The sequence below is a fragment of the Oryzias latipes genome, chromosome 9, assembly GCF_053564925.1.
Source record: "Oryzias latipes strain Hd-rR chromosome 9, Olatipes_Hd-rR_3.1".
In the NCBI taxonomy this organism is placed as follows: domain Eukaryota; kingdom Metazoa; phylum Chordata; class Actinopteri; order Beloniformes; family Adrianichthyidae; genus Oryzias; species Oryzias latipes.
The window spans coordinates 16,412,534-16,435,364 of record NC_136245.1 but is presented as its reverse complement, the minus strand read 5'-3'; the positions used below and the strand labels follow the sequence as shown (position 1 = coordinate 16,435,364).

Below are 22,831 nucleotides of genomic sequence, written 5' to 3'. Positions count from 1 at the left end.
GGCCAGGTGCTCCTCGCAAGATTTCAGACAGAGGAGTCAGAACAATCATCAGAAGGGTTCTCCAACAGCCCAGGACCACTCGTGGAGAGCTCCAGAAAGACCTGGAATCAGCAGGTACCGTTGTTTCAAAGAAAACAATAAGTAATGCACTCAACCGCCATGGCCTCCATGCACGCACACCACGCAAGACTCCATTTTTGAAGAAGAAGCATGTTGAAGCTCGTTTGGAGTTTGCAACAACATTTGGATAAACCCATGACATTCTGGGAGAAGATACTCTGGTCAGATGAGACCAAAATTGAACTCTTCGGATGTCATAAGACACAACATGTTTGGAGGAAAAATGGCACCGCACATCACCCCCAAAATACCATACCAACAGTCAAGTTTGGAGGTGGGAGCATCATGGCGTGGGGATGTTTTTCAGCATGTGGTACTTTAGACTTCATATCATTGAAGGAATAATGACTGGAGAAAAGTATCGAGACATTCTTGATCAGAATCTGCTGTCATCTGCCAGGCTGCTGAAGATGAAAAGAGGGTGGATCTTTCAGCAAGACAACGATCCCAAGCACGCAGCCAAGGTAACACTCAACTGGTTGAAGAAAAAGAAAATAAAGCTGCTAGAATGGCCCAGTCAATCACCAGACTTGAATCCAATTGAAAATCTTCGGAAAGAACTGAAGATCCGGGTTCACAGAAGAGCCCCCGGAACCTTGAAGATTTGAAGGCAGTTTGTGTGGATGAATGGGCCAAAATCACACCTGAGCAATGTATTCGACTGGTTTCTCCATACAGGAGGCGTCTTGAGGCTGTAATCGCCAACAACGGTTTTTGCACCTTGTATTAAATAAATTTCAGTAAGCGTGTTCAATACTTATTCCCTGTGCCATTTCACTTTATTACACATAACTTTATTTATGGACATAAATGTTTGGATTTCTTTCTATGTGTGCATTACTTGGGTTGATGCCGACATCTGGTGAAAATTTCATGTCAATAGCTCGATTAGAAATATGTTTTTTGAGAGAAATGTTGACGTGTTCAATACTTATTTTCCCCGCTGTATACTGATGATGAAAATTACAGGCATCTCTCATCTTTTAAAGTGGGAGAACTTGCACAATTGGTGGCTGACTAAATACTTTTTTTTTCCCCCACTGTACATGTGAAAAGTTTTCCTTAATTCTTAAAAAACGTTAGGTAATACCTTGATGTACATTTTCTTTTCTGCTAAGTATCTTTTGACAATTTGATTGACAGGTCCATTGTTCTGTAGTCTGTTTTTTTCCGGGCCTTCTAATTAACATTCAATGCCTTGGTGTCTTTGACTGTCGTCAAGGAGCCCAGTATTCAGCAGCTTAAACAGATGCACACCGGTTCCTGTGTTTGACTGTGTGTACCTGTGTGTGTGTGCGTCCGTGTGGCTTTGTATACTGGGCTTTTGGTATTGTATCCTCAGAGTGATTAAGCTGCCGGCACTGAGTGACTCATAGGTCGGGTTAAATGACATCAGCAGTGGAGGACTCACAGGAGAAAAATAACACATGAGGATATCAGGACAATGCCACCAAAAAGGAAAAATAGCACCATAATTCAGGTTGAAGATGGTGAGAGACATTTTTGTCTTACATTGCTTACTGAAGTCTTTACATTGTTTATTCAATGGAAGTTTTATTTCAATTTAAATGTTTTGTGGTGACTTTTCAATTGCAGTTGGAATGGACGTGGATGCTGAGTTTGACAGTGGTAGTGAAGGTGAGTTATCCAAGCAACAATTAATCGCATATACACTTTTGTAGGTTGTTCGTTTGAGCTTTTTCTTCAACGTGTCTGTGTGTTTTGTACAGATGAGGCCAGGAGAAGGATTAAAAACAGGAGAGCTAAATCACAACGCAAGGCCAAACAGGCAATCGAGGAAGAGGATGATGAGGATGAAGACGAGGACGAAGATGAGGATAAGGCACCCCAGCGCAGAGGGCGGAGGAAGAGGCCCAAGCCCATAGACAGCGATCAGGATGAGGAGGATGAAGATAAGGGAAACAAACAAAGAACAACAAGAAGAGGAGCAAAATCCTCCAAGAAGAAAAGTGATAAGGAGGGCAGCAATGATGAGAGTGAAAGAGAGAAAGAGAGCAGGAAAACAAGAGGCAAAGCTGTGACCAAAACACAGAAAAATCAGCAGAACAAGGATAAAACGGAAAATGCAAAAGGAAAAGTGGAGGAGAGTAAGGACAAGAAGAATAAAAAGCAAAGCAGGTGCAGTACTCTCCGTGCCTTAACCCTCGTCATCTGTCTTCATACACTTTCACGAATGATTTTGTTAGAGCTATTGGATAGATTAAAAATGGTTAAAATAAAGATGCTGCTTGCTTTTAATTTCATTTTGTAAATATGGCATGTAGGTACACTCATTTTTCCTACATCTTTGATATTGCATTTGAGCAAAATGCCTGTAAAAATCAGCAAAAACATCTGGAAAGGGACAAAGAATTCAAAAGAGCTGAGATCCATTTGCAATGGAAGATGCAAGCTCTTTGCTCAAGCATTATTTAGAGCTGAGTCAAGAGACAAAAGAATTCATCCTGAGAAAAAAAAGCACTTTTTCAGCAATTAAGATGTGACTCTCTGCTCGTACCTTGCTGACTTTCTGCATCAAAACTCACACCAGAGGAACTTGAAAGAGCTGAAAATGTTGGTTTTAGTCATTCATGTGTAAATGCCAATACGTAATTTGAAAGGCCCGAAATTAGGTTAACAATTGTCAGCATTACGACTACATGTCACATTACGACTACATGTCACATTACATATGTAAATGTCATACAATATTTTTTTTTATAGAAAACCGCCATTTTAAAGCAAATGAACTATTCGTTAATGATGTCAGATATTGCTTTTATATGCCTTGTTTTTTGTAGTATATGTAATGGCACAATGAAATATGTCATGTAGCCTATATATTTATGAAATCAAGCTACATTAAGGACCAGATTATACTTTACTAGATAACCATAAAGACATCAGTGCTTTTGCGATTTCTTTAAAAAGACGCAACATGTGATGTTTAAGACTAAGACCTTTTATTGCTGTGTGACAATGGTATTAACATTTTAAGTTGTATACTGAATCTTTTTTTTCATTCATTCATCTTGGTAAATGGCGTATACTTATATAGCGATTTTCCACCTACAAGGCCCAAAGCGCTTTACAGTCACAGACTTGTTCACCCATTCACACACACATTTACACACTGGTGCGGGCTCCGCTGCCAAACACAGGCCTACCATCAGAGGCAAGGTGGGGTTCAGTATCTTGCCCTTGACTCATGGGCGTGCAAGGCGGGAATTGAACCTGCAATATTACGATCATGGGTCGACCGCCCTACCGTTGCACTACGGTCGTTTTGTCTCTTTCAGGGTCACGGGGCTGCCAGGGCCTATTCCAGCCACTTGTGGGCGAAGGCAGGGGAAACCCTGGACAGGTCGCCAGTCACATATCGCACATCCATTCACTCTGAAACTCACAACTATGGACAATTTAGAGTTGCCAATTAACATATGAAGCATGTTTTTGGACGGTGGAAGGAAGCCGAAGACCCCGGACAGAACCCACGCATGCACAGGGAGACTCCACACAGAAAGGTCCCCCGTTGTAGTTCTGTTTCAGGTCCCCCAGCCAGGACTTGAACAGGGGGACTTCTTGCTGTGAGGCAAGAGCGCTAACCACAGTGCCATGGTGCACAGTTTTTTTTTAATTTATTTTTTTAATTGTTCTGAATTAATTTATAGAATAAGGACAGATTTACAAACATAGACATGTTACAAACAGCAGTCCCATGCCCAAATCACCATGCTTTTAGCAAAGCTACTTTGGAGCATTTGTCCTTTGCTTGGCTTTTTTGTGTCAAATGTTGATAAATGAACAATCAGCATACTCAGGGTGTATTCAGAATGGAAACATTTTGTTAGCTTAAAGTGAACCAGAGTTTGTTTCCCCTAATATTCTACAACAAATTTTCAGTCTGAATACACCTAAGTGAACCCTGGTCTGGGACCAGGAACCGCTCTTGGACCCATCTTTTGAGGTGGTCTCGGTTGATTTCCAATTGGACTGACCTTTGGTTTGCTCTGAGATTCCTCTGTCTGAATCATAGACTGTAATAACAATGGACGAATCAAGGTGTGACCTATAGAAAATGCCTTAGCTCCAGCTCTCGTGAAATGAGGCAAAATCCCTCACCATTGCATCCTGATACGGGCGCCGCCATGTTGAAACCAGTCGACAGTGATTGGTCCGAGTCCCTCTGAGTCATCATATCCATCCAGTCTGAAAAACCCTTAAAAAAGTTCAAAGCTCATGTTAAAACAGAACAGATTGAAAATTTTGATTGTTGTAACTCAATTTCTGTTAAATATGTATTTGTTCCAAGCCACAAATTTAGAAGCTCAATAAATTTATTGATGCCAGTGCTATCAGCATGAAACGTTTTTGCTGGCAAGTAGTCTCAGGTTCAAGGCAGGTTGGCTTACCTTCTTGACTGATTGTTTTGATCTGAGAAAAAAATAGATAAATGTTTGCCACCAGTGTTGTTTTACATATATCTATCAGTTTATTTATGACATTTATGTGTTAGTCATTTGAGGTGCTGAGGTGTTTTTATTTGTTTAAAATTATAAAAAAGAAAAGGAAAGTAAAACATGTTTTCTTTTTATCAGTTCCCCAGATCTTCCCAGCTCTGACAGCGAAGATGAGGAAGACCAGTTGTCAGAGGGAGAGATTGAGGCCCTGAAGGAGCAGGTGGAGGAGAAGAAGAAAGTGATCGCCACATTAAGGAACAAACCCTGGCGCATGAAGAAGAGACTCATCATTCTGAAGTAAACACAAATCAGTGGCAGCTTCTAAAAATGTGCTCACTTACTCTTCTCCCGGGGTGGTGTGCTCTGTTGACTCTTTAATGAACTCTGGGTAGATACTAATGCAGGTGGAGGTCAGATAGAGACAGAGACAGATCAGTTGGGTATGTTTCTCCATGTACAGATCCATGTAGACAAGTGCCTGATAAGAACGTGATAGGTGAGCTGCTCTTACTTTTTCATGAGCCTGACACTGTTTAATGAATGTTGTTGTGGCTCACTTAGGTTGTTGCTTGTTGTCAGATCATCCCTCTGATTCTCAGAACATGTGTAAGACATCATCATCATCTGTAAACAAACCCACTGCTTGTTTTTCCTGTTTAAAGTCCCACTCCAATCATCTTTTGATCAATTGTACAGCAAAAGCATTCCTAGTGGACCTGCAAGTGGATGCATCGGAATGGAGCTGAGCAGGGAGCTTGTGACTCGCTGACTTTAGCACCCATGTCACAGCTACAGGCTTTTTACAACAGCATTTTTTTCTGCCCCTTACTCACAATGATTTGAATAAAGAAAATTTAGAAATACAATTTTAAGCGGAGTTTTGTTTTATATATGTCCTCCATCATGAGAAAAATGCCACAAGAACATGTTAAAAACACCAAAAACACCATTTTCATTGAAATGAAATCAATTATTGAATTTTTAAGGCAGGAAATTAGGCTTTATTTTATTTCTCTGAAGGTCATTTTTTGTTTTCTGTGAAAATTCACACAGGGAAGCTCAGGAGTTCGTAGAAAAATTTGAAGGAGCCCTTGGTAAAGGAAAAGGCAGAAAGCTCTACGCATTCAAGGTTATGATGGCCAAGGTAATAAGCTCAAGTTTACATTCATGATTATATTTAGTAAGCATTTTAGTTATTTTTTTATTTATAAACTGATGAGCATACATATTTTTTAATTCTCCCCCCACAGAAAATTATCAAGTTTAAACGGGATTTTGAGAACTTCAAAACAGCTTGTATTCCCTGGGAGAGGAAGATAAAAGAAGTGGAAAGTAGGTAACACAATGAAATAATGCATATATTGAAAAACATGAAGAGCTCTGGTTTTCTATTTTAACAAAGTTCTTTGTCTACTCATAGGTCACTTTGGGTCATCTGTGGCATCCTACTTTCTTTTTCTGAGGTGGATGTATGGCCTGAATCTGATCCTATTTGGGCTCATATTTGGTCTGGTTGTTCTCCCTGAGGTGCAGTTTCCTCTAACAGTTCATTTGAGCACATGCAACATTGTGTGGAAGTATGAGTTTCTCTCCTTCAACCCTGTTGTTTGTGTTTAGGTTATGATGGGTCTTCCATATGGCTCTATTCCGAGGAAAACTGTGCCTAGAGATGAGCAGCCGACAGCCATGGACTACTCTGTGCTCTTTGATTTTGGTGTGAGGGTCTCAACTTCAAAAGAATAACACCTTTATGGATAAAATACAAGTTTTTACTTTCCACCTTGCCACTTTTAATGTATAAAATGCCACCACATTGTAATCATACATAGATTTTGAATTCTGCTTTCAGTTTCACGCACCATAATGTTGACTCATCCACATGTGTGTCTGTGTTTCTGTTTCTAAACAGGGATATGCGAAATACTCTTTTATGTTCTATGGGTACTACAACAATGAGCGAACTATCGGGGTGCTGAAGTTCAGGCTCCCTCTGTCATACCTGCTCACTGGCGTTGGAATATTTGGATACAGCTTGATGGTTGTCATTAGAATGTATGGACTAAACACTAAAGCAGATGGTTAATGTGCATTTCATCAGGATGTTGATAACTGTTTGGTCTCTCAAGGATGGCTCGAAACTCAAATGAAGGAGGAGATGGTGGAGATGAAGGACAATTCACCTTCAGCTGGAAGATGTTCACTAGCTGGGATTTCCTGATAGGAAACCCTGAGACTGCAGACAATAAATATGCCTCCATCACTACAAGCTTCAAGGTTAGCAAGATATAAATGTGTTTGTGATTTTAAGTTGGAAGATGACTGTGGAGCCTGTAAAGATATCAAATGTTCTTCTGGTTAACCTGGATATTTTTAAATATGGTAACACTGTTCTGATGTGAGTTGGGTTTTAAACTTTTCAAAAACAAAGTTACTTCAATGAAAAGCAAGACCAAGAGAGTGGAACAGTAAATACAGTAAATAGATAACATGGATCTGGTCACTTAAAAAAGAACTAAGATGCTCTAAGAAAAAACGTTTCTTATAGTTTTCTGATAGTTTCGTTCAAATTAAGGTTAGAAAAATTTTAGCATCCAAACACAGATGGTTTTAAGACACCTTAAAAAGTTCTCTACAGTCTGTATATTTTTTTAAAATCGATGTAAAGCCATTATTTCAGCTTAAATGACATCCAGGTTAATTTAAACAGTTTAAATTAACTGTTAAAATTAACCACAATGTAACATAATCTCTGCTTGTACTGTACTGTGTTTTGCGCATATGTTACTTTTAGTTAATGTAAATATTATTTTTGCCACATCTTGACACATCATTTTCAGGATATTACCTGTTCAGATTCTGATTTTTTTTTATATATAACCATGCTCTGTGTTCAACTTTTTTCTTCTTCCAAAAAAGACAGAAAAGTGGAAATATACATTACTTTCTTTTAAAATTAGTACACAAATAAAACCAACAAAATGAATACGTTTAGATCATTAGACAATTCTTCCGCTACACAATATTTCACAATATTTTTTACCCCCTTAAAAAAAACTGTAGGAATCCATTGTGGATGAAAAAGAGAACCAGAAAGATGAAAACGTTCATCTTCGACGTTTCCTGCGGGTCCTGGCAAACCTAATGATTCTGTGTTGCCTTGGTGGCAGCGGATATCTAATCTATTTTGTGGTGAAACGGTCACAGGACTTTGCAAAGCTGGATCCAAAATCTTTGACCTGGTTTCAAAAAAACGAGGTAGGATTGACTTCTGAACGTGTCATAAATATTTAAATGTACGACAATTCAAGAAAACAGCCGAAAAAAAGCGGGGCAAAAAAGCACTTGACAGTCACATGCAAGTTGTATCACTTTAGGGAATCTATTTATATAATGGTGCAGAAAAAAAAATGATATCAAATTTTACATCAATTCTTTGTTATTTAACTCTGCTTGGCAATGACAGGTATCAAATGTTTCTTGTGGGTCTTGGAAACGCTGGAGCTGCGATTTAGACTATTCTTCCACGCAGATCGTCTCCAGAGCTGGGAATTTTTTGGGGCTGTAGCTAATGGGCAAATACTTTTCTGCCACACTGTAACTGTAAATATAGGTGTTCTCTTTTAAAAGGAATGTAAAAACATAGTGACCAAGTATGCAATATGTTTTTGATATTTTTGAGGAAGTTAATGTTCTTGTTTTTCTTAAAGCTTAGTAAAAAAAAAAGTCAGTTAAAAATCGTCATATTTGATATCTTATTGAGAGATTTATCACATAAAGAACATCTATAAACAAAAGTTGTCAAAAAGAAAAAGATAAGAAAATAAAACAGTAACTCCTGTTGTTCCTTTTATCAGGTGGAGTTTGTGATGTCTCTGCTGGGACTGGTGTGTCCCCCTCTGTTTGAAGCAATCGCAGAGTTGGAAGATTATCATCCTCGAATTGCTCTGAAGTGGCAGCTGGGGAGGATCTTTGCCCTCTTCCTTGGAAATCTGTACACATTCCTATTTGCCCTCTTTGATGAGGTTAATGCCAAGGTATGCTGTGTTGGTGTAGTGGTCTCTACTGTCGTCTCAAAGATAGCAAAAAGTGGAAAAAAAGAGAGAATTTAAAAAAAACATTGCTCAGTGCAGTTTGGTTAGTAAATACTGAATACAGCATCCTTTTAAATGCATATCAATTCCACCACTTCTAAGGGAAAGTGGTGGAATTGGACTTATATCTGTTTTTTGTTGTTGTTGTTGTAATAAATCAGTTAAAAACTAGGCACAATTTATTTATTTTCTGAACAACTGAAATTAAATAGATCGACCAATGAAAGAAAGGTTTTCAGAAAATAATATATTTATTCTATTCTATACAGTGAGGCAGATAAGTATTTGAATACCCCGGGATTTTGCAAGTTCTCCCACTTAAATAATCATGGAGGAGTCTGAATTTTCATCCACTGCATGTCAACTGTGAGAAAGATCATCTAAAAATAATCTGGTTATTTCATTGAAGGTTTTTGAAAAAAAAAATACATTTTTATGCTACTGTTTCAAATAAGTATTCAAACACCTGAGAAAATTAATGGTAATATTTGGTACAGCAGCCTTTGTTTGCGATTACACAGGCTAGGCCACTCCAGAACCTTGATATGCTTCTTGTGGAGCCGGTCCTTGGTTATCCTGGCTGTGTGATATAGGTCATTGCCATGTTGGAAGACCCAGCCACGACCCATCTTTGATGCTCTAACTGAGGGACGGAGGCTATTCCCCAAAATTTCGCAATACATGGTCATCCTTTCCTAAACAGTGCAGTAATCCTGTCCTATGCACAGAAAAACACCCCCCATATCATAATGCCCATGTTTCACAGTAGGGATATTGTTCTTGGGATTGTTCTCATAATTCTTCTTCCTCCAAACACAATGAGGGGAATTAAGATCAAAAAGTTTTATTTTAGTCTCATCTGACCATATGACTTTCTCCCATGAATCCTCTGGATCGTCCAAATGATCATTGACAAACTGGAGATGGGCCTGGATGTGCTGGTTTGAGCAGCGGGAATCTTCTGTGCCATACATGATTTTAAACAATGACTTCTTTGTGTATTACCAACAGCAACCTTGGAAACGGTGGTCCCAGCTCTTTTTGGGTCATTGACCAGCTCCTCCCGTGTAGTTCTGGGCTGAGTCCTTACCTTTCTTAGGATCACTCAGACCCCATGAGGTGAGATCTTCCATGGAGCCCCAGTCTGAGAAATATTGAAAGCCATATTTAGCTTCTTCCATTTTCTTATAATTGCTCCAACAGTGGAATTTTTTTTCACCAAGCTGCTTGGCAATGCCCCGTAGCCCTTTCCAACCTTGTGGAGGTCTACAATTTTGTCTCTGGTGTCTTTGGAAAGCTCTTTGGTCTTGGCCATGTTAGTTGGAGTCTTACTGATTGTATGGGGTGGACGAGTGTCTTTTTTGCAGCTAATGACCTTAAAGAGGTGCTTCTAATTTAGGATAATAAATGGAGTGAAGGTGGACTATTTAATGGTGGACTACCAGGTGTTTGAGGGTCGGAATTCTAGATGATAGACAGATGTTCAAATTCTTAATTGCACCGGTAACATAAAAATAAGTTATTTAAAAAAAAAAAAATTGTTTCCAGATTTTTTTCAACTTGTCCTGTACAACAGCTGGGCAAACAGATGAGAGCTGAAGGCCTCTTGTGTTGGATATGTTTTCCTTTAACAACAGGGGTTAGGAATCTTGAGACAAACCAGAGATATGTTTGAATAAACCCCTTTTGTAATCGAGGCCAACTTTATTCATTTAGTCATATTTGAAAATCTTTTGTGTTGGATCGGAAGGAAAAGGAAAGGAGGGAAGAAGGGAGAGGTATGTTAGAGAGGGGGGAGGGGGATAGAAGGGTGATTGTAGAAATAGAAGGGTGATTATAGAAGGGGGGTAAAACCATGAAGCAGCATAACGCAACAAGTTTCTGGATGGTTATAATCATTACAGTGAGGTCCAGATGTAGTACAAGTCTAAAAGGGAAGGGCCTGTCCACAGACACACTCAAATGTTATAAAGATACCTGTTGGCTCCAAAAATGTTCATGTCAACATGTACACAAAACAAATAATGTTCACACACACATACTTATGCCTTCAAACCAACTAGTGTGAAATATTTCATGCAATCACGCAAACTATAGCGCCAAGGTGAGCTAACACCTGTGCTCAAGTGAGTGTTTATGTTCTTCTAAAATGGATGATGGAATGTAAAAAAAGAGGGAGAGTGCCCAGTCATCCCCACATCAAGACAACCGCTGCAGCAGCAGCGGCAGCCAGAACCCCCCAACACCACACGGCAGCAGATAGAGAACAATTGCCCCCCGGGTGATCACATCTGCCACCCAAGCCAGGGCCAGCAGGACCGCCATGGGGGCCCCCAGAGCCAGAGAGCAGGGAGGCATGGGGGGACAGAGAGTGCAGCTCCAGCCCAACCAGGAGAGTAGGGCCCCGCCCCAGAAGAGCACCCACAGCCCCAGACGAGCACCTCATCACCCCCCAAGGGAAACCCGCGCTCCAGGCAGCCACCCACATGGCCCGACCAGGCTCACCCACAGTTGGAAATTTGGCGAGTCCCAGCGCTCAGGGGCAAAGACCAGAACCCACACCACAGGGATTTGGACACCCCCGGCTCAGATGTGGTGTGATCCCCGGCTCTTGGCCTTGCCAGAAAGCTCAGGGATCCCTCTCTCCCCGCGTGAAGAGAGGGCCACCGGGCCCATGAAGCCAGCACCCAGGGAACACGGCCGTTGTTGCCAAGGGCCCAGTACCCCCTATCATGGATTGGGTAGGGGACAGATGGTCAGAGGGCCCACCTTCCTTGCAAAATGCATGTGTGTGAAGGTGTGTGTGTGCATGTATGTGTGTTTGTATTGGAGTGTACGGTTTGAGGTGTAAAGGGTATGTGTACTAAGGGGGTGCAGTTAAAATTGGCAGGTAGGGTACTGGGAACACATATCCTGGTTACTCATAGTGATGTCCAATCCACCCCCCCCCCACCCCCCACCAAGGGGAGGGGGCCACTGCCAAGTAGCTCCTCCCCCCAAGGTGCATCACAGGCTGACCCCCCCCCCCCCCCCTATCACCGTAACAAGAGATTATATGAGGAAGAGTCGGTGGTCAAACAGCCATCCCCCCCACAAAAAGACCACCCCCAAGCCAAGCCAGACCACCCTTCAAGCTCCCCCACCACACACCCCCACAACAAAGCCCGGAAGACCGCAGCACCCCAGCCCACCCCTCCCAGGCACCAGACCCGACCCCCCGGCTAACGGAGTCCCCACCACCCCCCACTGGGTGCCGGAAGGCCCCGACCCCCACCCCAAACCACGGCAGATGTACAGGAGCAGCGACGACCAGGATCCCCACCCCCTAAGTCATGGAGTTAGCTATGGGAGACCAGAGAGACTGAATTATTTCAAAGTTACTTGAACTTTGGGATGACATTTTTTCCAAGCTGATATGATCAAACAGCAGATTTCTCTATTGACTTACATACATATTTTTCTTGTTTTTCCAGTTTATTAAAATTGTTTCTTGGCAATACAAAGAGTTATGAAAATGATACATAATAATCCTCCTTCTATATCGATGGCACTCATGTCACCAAGCACGCAAAGTGACGGTAAAACCGTGATTGAAACCTTAAGCCAGACTGATAAATCGGCACATACCTGATGCCAGAGAGCCTGAACAGGTGTGCAGAACCACAGTGCATGCATGTAACTGTCGGGTTGATTGCTATCACAGTGCTCACAAATGTCTGAGTTACTGAGACCCATCTTGAACATCCTCTGTCCAGTGTAGTAAATTCTGTGAATAGTTTTGAATTGAATTAGCTGCAAGTTTGGACTTTTTGTCAGTTTTAAAGGTTCCGACCAGAAGCTTTCATCTGTGCTGATGCTCAAATCTGCATCCCATTTTGTTATGGGAAGTGAAATATTATTATCTAGGTTGCATAAGAGTTTGTATATTTTGGAGAGAGTTTTATTCATTGAAAAATGAATCAGAGAGGTAACTACTTCTGATGGCTTTAAATCGTTGTCTTTGTTTTTAAACTTTTTTGTAATCATAGATTTAAATTGCTGATATTCCAAGAAGTTATTTATTCCATGTTTGTCTTGAAGTTCCTGGGGTGTTATGAATCCATCAATAATTAAGTGCTCTAGTAGTGTTACGCCCCCTGCTCGCCAACCTGGGAAGTGTATCATTATTTTGTTTATAGGGATGTCTGGGTTTTTCCAGATGGGTGTCATTTTGCACGGTTTGATATGTTGAGAAATTCCCACCAGGCTGTTAGAGTGGCGATTATATTGATACTTTGGAAACAGTCCTGTTTTTTTAACTCTTTGGCTAATATATGGTAGATCTAACAGGTTGATCTTTCCACATAACGCCTGTTCCAAGTCTAACCATGAATTGGTTTCTGGATTATTTTTTAACCATTTTAAGATGTATTGTAATCTATTTTCTGGAAAGTACTTGTAAAAGTTAGGTAATTCTAAGCCTCCACAGCTTTTTGCAGATTTTAAAGTTTTAGACTAATTCTTGCAGGTTTATTGTTCCATAAAAAGCTTGATATGGATGAGTCTAATGTTTTGAACCATTTTAGTGGCGGTTGTGTGGGGATCATTAAGAAGAGATAATTAACTTTGGGTAAGATTTTCATTTCAACCGTGGCTACCTTGCCCATGAGGGACAGAGGCAAGTGACCCAGCGGGTTAGATCGTCCTGTATGCTTTTCAGTAGTGGGATGTGGTTTAGCTGCACCAGTTCTGATAATTTGGGGGAAAAATAGATACCTAGATATTTGATATTTCCTGATTTGACTGGTATTGTGAGTCTTTGCTCTTCATTAGTGTTCAGTGGTAATAAAACAGATTTATTCCAATTAATTGAGTAGTCTGATATAGAGGAGAATTCATTGATAATTGTTGCTGTTTCACTTACAGAACATGAATTATTTAAAAACAGTAATATGTCATCTGCATAGAGACTAATTTTATGATGGCTGTGTTTGGTTTTAATTCCTTTAATGCTCTCATTCTGTCTTATTGCTGCAGCTAGAGGCTCAATAAATATAGCAAAAAGAGAGGGAGAGAGTGGGCAACCCTGTCTGTCAAACCCAAACTTATGGAGGGCAGCGATGAAGAACTTCCGATTTACTCTGTCAAAAGCTTTTTCAGCTTCCAGCGATAGTATGGTCATTTCCAGGTTTTTAATAGTGGTAAAGTCTATTATGTACAGAGCCCGTGTCCTGACATTAAGATATAAAAATATATCTTCTTCCCACGGATTAATATCTTGTTCCCACAGATTGTTATCTAAGTACGAAATACTATTCCGTTCCCACAAGATATTATTCCGTTCCCACAAGATACTATTGCGTTCCCTCAAAATACTATTCCGTTCCCTCGAAATGATTAACTCTTGCGAACGCAATAATTATGTCGTTCGAACGCAATAATTAATCCGTTCGAACGCAATAATTATTCACGTCGTAATTCATACACGCAGATATGCTCTCTGTATGCCGGCAAAAATAGTATTTCGTGCGAACGAGATAATAATCTGTGGGAACAAGATATTAATCTGTGGGAACAAGATATATTTTTATATCTTAATGTCAGGACACGGGCTCAGTAATTATGTTAACAAGTCTGTGCACATTGTCATCTGAGTGTCTGCCTTTGAATAATCCAGTTTGATTGAGGTGAATTATGTGAGGAGTGATTTTTTTCTATTCTCTGTGCTAGTGCTTTGCAAATAATTTTTACATCTGCATTGATTAAAGAAATGGGGCGATAGCTTGATGGACTTGTGGGATCTTTGCCTGGTTTTAGAACAAGAATTATGTTTGCCGAGTTCATGTTAAGTGGTAGTGATTGGTTTTCCTTGATAAATGTGACCGTTTCATAAAACGTTGGTGCCAGTTGTTCCCAGAATTCTTTATACATTTCAGTAGGAAAGCCATCAGGCCCTGGTGCTTTGCTGTTAGGCATTAGTAACAGAGCTTCATGAAGTTCAGCCAACGAGAGCGGTGAGTCTACGTCTGTGATTTGATCCTCATTTAACCTGGGGAGGTTTACATTATTAATAAATGAGTTGAGGCTTAGCTCTTATTCGTTTGATATGTGATGTTTATAAGTTTTGATAAAAGTCTTTAAACGCGTTATTAATTTTGACTGGGTCGAGAGTGACATTTCCTGTTTGGTCCATAATAGATGTGATTTTTGATTTTTCTTTTTTAATTTTAAGCTGATTAGCTAAAAATCTGCCAGATCTATTTGAGTTTTCAAATCTTTAAAAAATCAAAGTCTTTGTATTTGAAATTGTGTTTGTTTATTTATGATGTCATTTAACTGCAGCTTTAATGTTTTCAGATCTCCCAGAAGCAGCATAAGCAGCCTCCAGAGTATTGATTTTATTTTCTAATTCTAATAAATCTGCTTTCTCTTTGCGTTTTTTATGAGTTGAGTAAGAAATGATTTTCCCTCTCATCACTGCTTTTGCTGTTTCCAAAAGAAGACATGGTGAGATATCAGGAGTATTGTTGAATTCTAAGAAGGTTGCCTACTATTTTTTAAAGAATTGAATAAATTCTTGGTCTTTTAGCAGAGATGTATTAAACCTCCAGGATGTACCTGAGGGTGTGGATATTGGCCTAGGAATATTTACAGAAACTGGTGCATGATCACTGATAACGATTGGATGAATGTTGGAACTTTTTAATATCTTTTAAAAGAGATTTATTGACTAATAAATAGTCTAAAGGAGAGTGTGAGTGGTGAACTGGAGAAAAAAAGGTGAACCCTTTAGTGTTTGGGTGACATGAGCGCCAAGCGTCGCAGAGACCCAGATCATTCATGTACTGTTTTTAGAATACTTGCAGACCGCCATGTGCATTGATGTGCTGCTGTGCTGAGTCTGTCAAGTTCAGGATCCAGATTTTTTTTATATCATGTCTCTCACAATGGACATGTACCAAGATGAAAATGTCATGTCATGCCTGATTTTGTTTTGTTCCTGAAGAATAAACCTTTAAACCTGCGCTCGGCTTCAGACTCTGCTTTAGGGTCCTATCCCTCACCCTAACACCCCTTCGCAATTTCTAGGTGGGAGAAATTGCAAAATCACAGGGTGTTCACATACTTTTTTACATCACTGTATAAACAGTGTATAATTCTAGTAAATAAACCATATTTTCATTCTTCTTTACAAGCATGCTATTTATGAAAGACAATAATCTCTCTAAATAATCTTTGTCATTTTTATTTTTTGTAGATGCAAGATGAAAAGGCGGTCAAAAATGCCACTGAATGGGCTTTTCATGAGTACTATGCCAACTACAGCTCCTTCTACAATACAACACTTGTGCCTCCTCTAAATATCCCTCCAGCTGATGTTGTGCGAGGACCCTGCTGGGAGACAGCAGTTGGAATAGTCTGTGGCAAGATCATGAATCAAAGAATTGTTCTGAAAAAATAATTACTTTTAATCTGATTTGCCAAAGAAAGAGGTTCTAATTCTGACTTTTTGTTTTGTTTTTGTGTGCTTTTCACCCTTGTCCTTCAGGAATTTGTAAAGCTGACGGTGTCAGATGTGCAGGTTACCTTTTTGACTATTTTGGTTGGGGACTTTGCACGAGCTTTAATTGTCCGTTTCCTGAACTACTGCTGGTGTTGGGACCTGGAAGCTGGATTTGTGAGTAAAAAAGACTTAATGTAGTGTGTGTGCGCCGTGTTTTTCCATGAGTCCATCATGCATGTTCATTTATTTATTTTTGTGTAAAAAGAAAAGTGTGAAATTTTATTATATATTCAGTCCCCACTTATGCTTTCTGTATGTATGGTTTCTGTAACCACGTTGAAAACGTAAACTTCACCTGGTTATGTCAGTGTGGTAAACATTATTATAGAACTGTTTTCCATTATGCAACTTACCTATCAGGCACCATGTAGGAACAGCATATCATGATCCAGATCAACCTGATATCAAACCCTGAGGGAAACCATAGAAGGAGACGAGAACTTTAATTACAGGAGCACAAAAAGTACAAGGTGTATTGATTGCTGCTTGATAATACAATGGAACATGTTAATAATACTGTTGTGTTAATTTTAGCCATCCTATGCAGAGTTTGACATCAGTGGAAATGTGCTTGGACTTGTCTTCAATCAAGGAATGATATGGTGAATTCTCCTGAACATTTTTTCCCCTGAATGTCAATTTTTAATAAGTAGGTTTTGTGTTCGTATTTAAATTAACATAAAGAATAAGTAGTGAATTAAAAGCATTTGAGATTATCTGATGATAAAGACATGTTTTCCACTTCCTTTGTCATCTTTAGGATGGGGGTGTTTTATGCTCCAGGCCTCATGGGTGTGAATGTGCTACGCCTCCTGACATCTATGTATTTTCAGTGCTGGGCAGTGATGTCCTCTAACGTTCCTCACGAGCGAGTTTTTAAGGCCTCGCGCTCCAACAACTTCTACATGGCGTTGTTGCTGTTGGTGCTGTTCCTCAGTTTGCTTCCCGTTATCTACTCAATTATGACTCTGCCTCCATCATTTGATTGTGGGCCATTCAGGTCAGTAGATCAGAGTTGGAACACACAAAAAACCCACACAAATGCAAAACAATCTTGTGGATTTAAAACTGTCGAGACTCTTCTGACAATAATTTGCAATTTAGAATAGCTTTTAACAAATTTTGAATACAGGCCATGTTATGTACTAAGCTGAGTCACATCGGGTCGGGTAACATCCAGGTTTAATGAGGCGTAGAGGAACCAAGATATCCTGATAAGAAGTTAGATAACAGAACAAGGCACACCTGTCACTCATATAGTGACATCAAAACCGAAAAGTTTTGTGTTCTAAATTTAGGAAGTGACAACTGCAATTACAACACAAATGTGTGTGCAAAGGTGGAGCCAAGATTACAAATCAGGAGGAGAAATCACCCTAATCCCTAAAATTTAAGATTGAGTTCCAAGCCCCAATGAGACTTACACTTTGCACTGCAAACTTAGAAAAGAAGACAGATAGCAAAGTGGACATTCTACCTAGATTATTTTAAGTATTTTTTAAAGTTTAATGTTTCTGTTCACCTTTTGGCATATCCCTTCAGGAGTCACCACAGCGAATCAGCTTTCACTGATTCACAAGATGTCCTTCCTGTCACAACCTTGTATTTTATCCGGGCTGGGGACCAGCACAGGGAGACCCAGACTTGGGCCCCCTTGTGCCAACATGGTTAGACAGGAGCACGAAGAGTTTTCCCCAAGGACCTACACTAGATGAAGCTCATCGTGCCTTCTGGGAATCGAACCCTGTGTTTTTGAGAGTTCAAAAGACTTGTGAAAGTTTATGATAATCAATTTTAGATACATGTAACTCAAAATAGCTATCACTAAGAATATAGCGATCCGATAGAGTTCCAACAGTAACCTTTAAAGCTTGAAGTAAACAACAAACAAATAAATTAGGTAATAAATAAATAATTTTTGTATTATTCTAAAACTGTTTTTTTACTCTTTCATCTTAAGACACATTTTACAACCTACACTATATTACCAAAAATACTCGCTCACTTGCCTTGACTCACAAATAAACTGAAATGATATCCCATTCCTAGCCTATGGAGTTCAATAGGATGGCAATCCACCATTTGCAGCTATTACAGCTTCAACTCTTCTGGGAAGGCTGTCCACAAGGTTCAGGAGTGTTTATATTATTTTCTGACCATTCTTCCAAAAGCGCATTGGTGAGGTCACCCACTGATGTTGGTGGAGAAGGCCTGGTTCTCAGTCTCTGCTCTAATTAATCCCAAAGGTATTCTATTGGGTTCAGGTCAGGACTTTGTGCAGGCCAGTCAAGTTCATCCACACCAGACTGTCATGTCTTTATGGACCTTGCTTTGTGCACTACTGGCTCCAAACTGTTCCTGCAAAGTTGGGAGCATGGACTTGTCCAAAACGTTTTGGTATCCTGAAGCATCCAGAGTTCCTTTCACTGGACTAAGGGGCCAAAGTCCTGAAAATCACCACACAACATAATTCCTCCTACATCAAATTTTAAACAGTCCTACAACAAATATACCATTCTTCTGGCAACCTCCAAACCCAGACTCGTCCATCAGATTGTCAGATTGAAAAGTGGGATTCATCACTCCAGAGAACACGACTCAATGCTCTCGAGTCCAGTGCCGTTGTGCTTTACACCACTGCATTCAACGCTTTGAATTGAACCTGGTTATATGTAGCTTGGGTGCAGCTACTTGGCCATAGAAACCCATTCCGTGAAGCTCTCTGCGTACTCTACTTGGGCTAATCTGAAGGTCACATGAAGTTTGGAGCTCCATAGCAACTGACTGTGCAGAAAGTTGGCGACCTCCCTCTCCGTCAGTTTACGTGACCAACCACTTTGTGGTCGAGTTGCTGTTGTTCCCAAACTCTTCCATTTTGTTAAGATAGAGCTGACAGTTGACTGTGGAATATTTAGGAGCGAGGAAACTTCACGACTAGATTTGTTGCACAGGTGGAATCCTATGACAGTTCAACGCTGTAATATACTGAGCTCACATCGTTTGTGAAAACAAGTGATCAGGACACTTGATTCTGATCATTTGGATGGGTGAGCGAATACTTTTGGCAACATAGTGTATCTGTACTTTGTTTGAGACTTTTTTTTTCTTACAGTATGACAATAACCCTTTTTTGTCACCAGTGGACAGGACAGGATGTTTGATGTGGTTTTGGAAACTATAAACCAGGATCTACCTGCTTTCATAGGGAACATTTTAACCTATGCAAGCAACCCTGGACTTATTATGCCAGCGATCCTCTTAATGGTGTAAGTACCATTTCAAATAAAAGGTTAAGTGTTTGCATATGTTTAATAGGTATGGGATACCGGCCGACAAAGTTTGCATTATCAGAGATAAACGCATGCAGGGGAAGCCTGAACTGTTTGATGCGAAGTGCGTTTGTTTCTGACAATGCACACTTTGAAAGTCATCATCCCGCTTATACCATGGTCACTTAAATTTGTTTTCTTTTTTTTTTTAACTTGTCCTGTCCAACAACTAGGCAGGCAGATGAGAGCTGAGGGCCTCTTGTGTTGGACATAATTAAATTTGTTTTCTAACACTTTATTCTTGTTTTTTTCTGGTTTGTATCGCTTTTTTCACAAAAAGCAGACTATTTGTTACTTAGTCAGGGTAACATGACAACGCGCCGCTTAGCCGACTGACACAGCACCGACTTCAACTGCAGCGGCTAATGAAAGGGATATAAATGCTGATCGTCACGATGGGTTAAATAAAGCATCATTTCACGGAGAAAGTTAAACCTCATACCGCTTGTTTTTTTCCAGATGATGAAGTAAAAATTGTTTTAAAGAAACCAGCTCAGTGATTTAGAGCATTTATGCTCTGTGATCGTAACTTCTTTTTAAGGTGTGCAATATAACTGTGGATAATCACTTTTTAATCCGCATCCAGCAGCCAATCAGAATTGAGTATTCACTCGTACCATGGCATAAGTCTTTCTTATTGTTTCTGGCAACTGTATTAAAACACTGAATTTATTCATGGGTTTCTAAACTAGGCATAACACAGTTTATGCTTTTTCTACAGTTTGGCCATCTACTACCTAAACACTGTGTCGAAGGGATACCAGCAAGCAAACACTGATCTGAAAAAAAAGATGCAAATGGCTAGTTTGAGTTTTCTAGTTTGCCTTCTTTACATTTTATATATTGCCTTATTTGGTAAACACACGATTTTGGGGTAAACTAGTTTATTCTTTCAGGCTCGAGATGAAGAGAAAAACCGCAGAAACAACAAAGACAGCACCAATCAAATGATGAAAGACTTGGAAGACCTGCTACCAGATAAATCTCTCATTAAACCTCGAGTTGAAGATAAACCTCCTTCTGGTAAATTCACACTGCTGTGATAGTTAACGTAACATTAAAATTCTTCTAATGAAATTTTTTGAATAGTATTCTGTTATGTCTGCATATTATCACCAGATTTCTGTTTAAATCTGCATTGTTTTTTGCCTGTCATCTTAGATGCCATACCTGAAAAGGGCAGCAAGTCAACCAAAATGAAACCAGGAACAGCAGGTGTGAATCTGCACAAGGAGGTGTCCCTGGCTTCACCAAACCCCAGAGGGCCAGTGAGTCGGGGTCCTGGCCCTAGAGGGGCCCCCCCTAGGAATGCCATGGGCCCTGGGCCTGGCCCTGGGCCTGGTAGAGGTAGAGGTCGAGGAGCCCCCCCAAGAAGATAATAAATTCAAGCAGCGTTTTAATCCGAATGACAGGTGTCTGTTATTGTGACTGTCCCAGTCACAGCCATAGAAGGTTGGATGTCAGTGGAAGAATTCCGACATTAGATTATTTAAAAATGTAGATGAACAAGAAATTTGAAGAATACATTTTAGGATTTTTGTTTATTAGGTAAACTATACCAATCTTGCTACCATGTTACAGATATTTGGTCATTAAAAATGAAGATCAGGTTTTTTTGTCTCTTGGAATGACTTTGAGCACTCACTTGTCCAAGTACTTCCCTGAAAACTCATCATTACAATTTGTTACTTACCACCAATGGAAGGTGGGAAGTGGGTTTTGCACAACTCTGCAAAGTACAGGAGACATTTCTGGAAAAAGATGAAAACCTCTACAACTGCTTGAAAAGAGTGAAACTAATACTTATCTCATGGCCCCACACCGATGTAGGGGAAGGGCCATACTTATTTTTTTGTAGAAGAGAGCAAAAGTTAATGGAGAGGACTATAAAACCTTCAAAAAGAAGTGCTGCAGAGGATCAAAACTACAAACAAAGAGGTTGAAGAAGTTTACCTCTCAGCAAGAAGGCCCTGGTTCAAATTCCAGCTGGTTCCTTTCAGTGTGGAGTTCTAATCTCCAGGAGTACTGTGGCCCTAAAAGGAATTCAGTGAGTTAAGAGGATGGATTCATGGTGGACAATAAGTATTTGGTCACCTACAAACAAACAAGATTTCTGTCTCTAACAGACCTGTAACTTCTTCTGTAAGAGGATTATCTTCCCTCCGGTCCTTATCGGTATTAATGGCACCTATTTGAACTTGTTATCTACCGGTACACAAAAGACACCTGTCCACAACCTCAAACAGTCACACTCCCAACTCCACTATTGCCAAGACCAAGGAGCTGTCTAAGGACACCAGAAACCAAATTGTTGACCTGCACCAGGCTGGGAAGAGTGAATCTGCATTTGTTAATCAGCTTGGTGTGAAAAAATCAACTGTGGGATAAATTATTAGGTAATGGAAGACATACAAGACTTCTGATAATCTCCCTCCATCTGGGGCTCCCCGCAAGATCTCACCCTGTGGGGTCAAAATAATCACAAGGACGGTGGGCAAAACTCTCAGAACCACACGGTCCCTGCAGAGAGCTGGGACCAAAGTAACAAAGGCTACCATCAGTAACACACTTCGCCGCCAGGGACTCAAATCCTGCAGTGCCAGAGGTCTCCTCCTGCTGAAGCCAGTAAATGTGCAGGTCAGTCTAAAGTTTGCTAGACAGCATTTGGATGATCCAGAAGTGGATTGAGAGAATTTCCTACATTCAGATGAAACCAAAATAGAACTTTTTGGTAAGATCTCTACTCATCATGTTTGGAGGAGAAAGTCCTCGGAGTGGAACAACTGAACCAAAACGGCCACCATAGCCGACATAAACAGAGTAGGAATGAGGCAACAGATGAACCGCAGACAAATGTAAAGCAACGATTGCTGTGTCATAAAGCAGAAAAAAAAAGTCAAACTGTTTATTTGTTGGAATCGCTTAAGCCACGTGGTTATGTTTATAAGCTTTGGTTCATAGGCCCTAGAGGGGCCTTCATAACAGAATGGTCTGCTTGATGCCAGTCTGAATGCAGCCCAACCTCAAGGTTCGGGATCCGGAAACCAAAGGATTTTTCCAGCCTGAATACACCACACGACTCACAGCTGCAACACACTGATCTGTAAGAACACAATAATGCAAAAAGTTGCAAATATTTCAATATCTGCAGGACTTTCCATGCATGACATTTTTGGAAGAAAAAAACGTAAAAATTATTTTATGGTTTATCACTAGTTTTAATCTTTACTTTTCTGTTGTACATTGAAAAAACATTTGTGATTTTAAAATAAAGTTAGTTTCCTAAAA

General features: G+C 40.1%; 1 protein-coding gene across 1 annotated transcript; it reads left to right on the top strand.

Annotated features, from left to right (window-relative positions):
* The first annotated feature begins 1,473 nt into the window (after nucleotides 1–1,473).
* Nucleotides 1,474–21,153, top strand: tmc2b (transmembrane channel-like 2b). Its single transcript, XM_020706068.2, has 20 exons — nucleotides 1,474–1,610; nucleotides 1,717–1,758; nucleotides 1,851–2,259; nucleotides 4,719–4,877; nucleotides 5,634–5,724; nucleotides 5,831–5,912; nucleotides 6,001–6,107; nucleotides 6,198–6,296; nucleotides 6,490–6,632; nucleotides 6,707–6,854; nucleotides 7,641–7,835; nucleotides 8,435–8,614; nucleotides 15,909–16,067; nucleotides 16,200–16,328; nucleotides 16,749–16,816; nucleotides 16,975–17,214; nucleotides 19,355–19,480; nucleotides 20,265–20,343; nucleotides 20,440–20,566; nucleotides 20,705–21,153. Exons 1-20 carry the CDS (start codon nucleotides 1,565–1,567, stop codon nucleotides 20,920–20,922), a joined length of 2,847 nt encoding a protein of 948 aa, XP_020561727.1. The 5' UTR covers nucleotides 1,474–1,564; the 3' UTR covers nucleotides 20,923–21,153.
* Nucleotides 21,154–22,831: the final 1,678 nt, after the last annotated feature.

Excerpts from the sequence above, each read along its gene's own strand:
- tmc2b (XM_020706068.2), top strand. The coding sequence starts at position 1,565 with ATGCCACCAAAAAGGAAAAATAGCACCATAATTCAGGTTGAAGATG. Across the intron at positions 1,759-1,850 it reads GTTTGACAGTGGTAGTGAAG|ATGAGGCCAGGAGAAGGATT; the intron begins GTGAGTTATCCA and ends TGTTTTGTACAG. Across the intron at positions 16,817-16,974 it reads TTCAATCAAGGAATGATATG|GATGGGGGTGTTTTATGCTC; the intron begins GTGAATTCTCCT and ends TGTCATCTTTAG.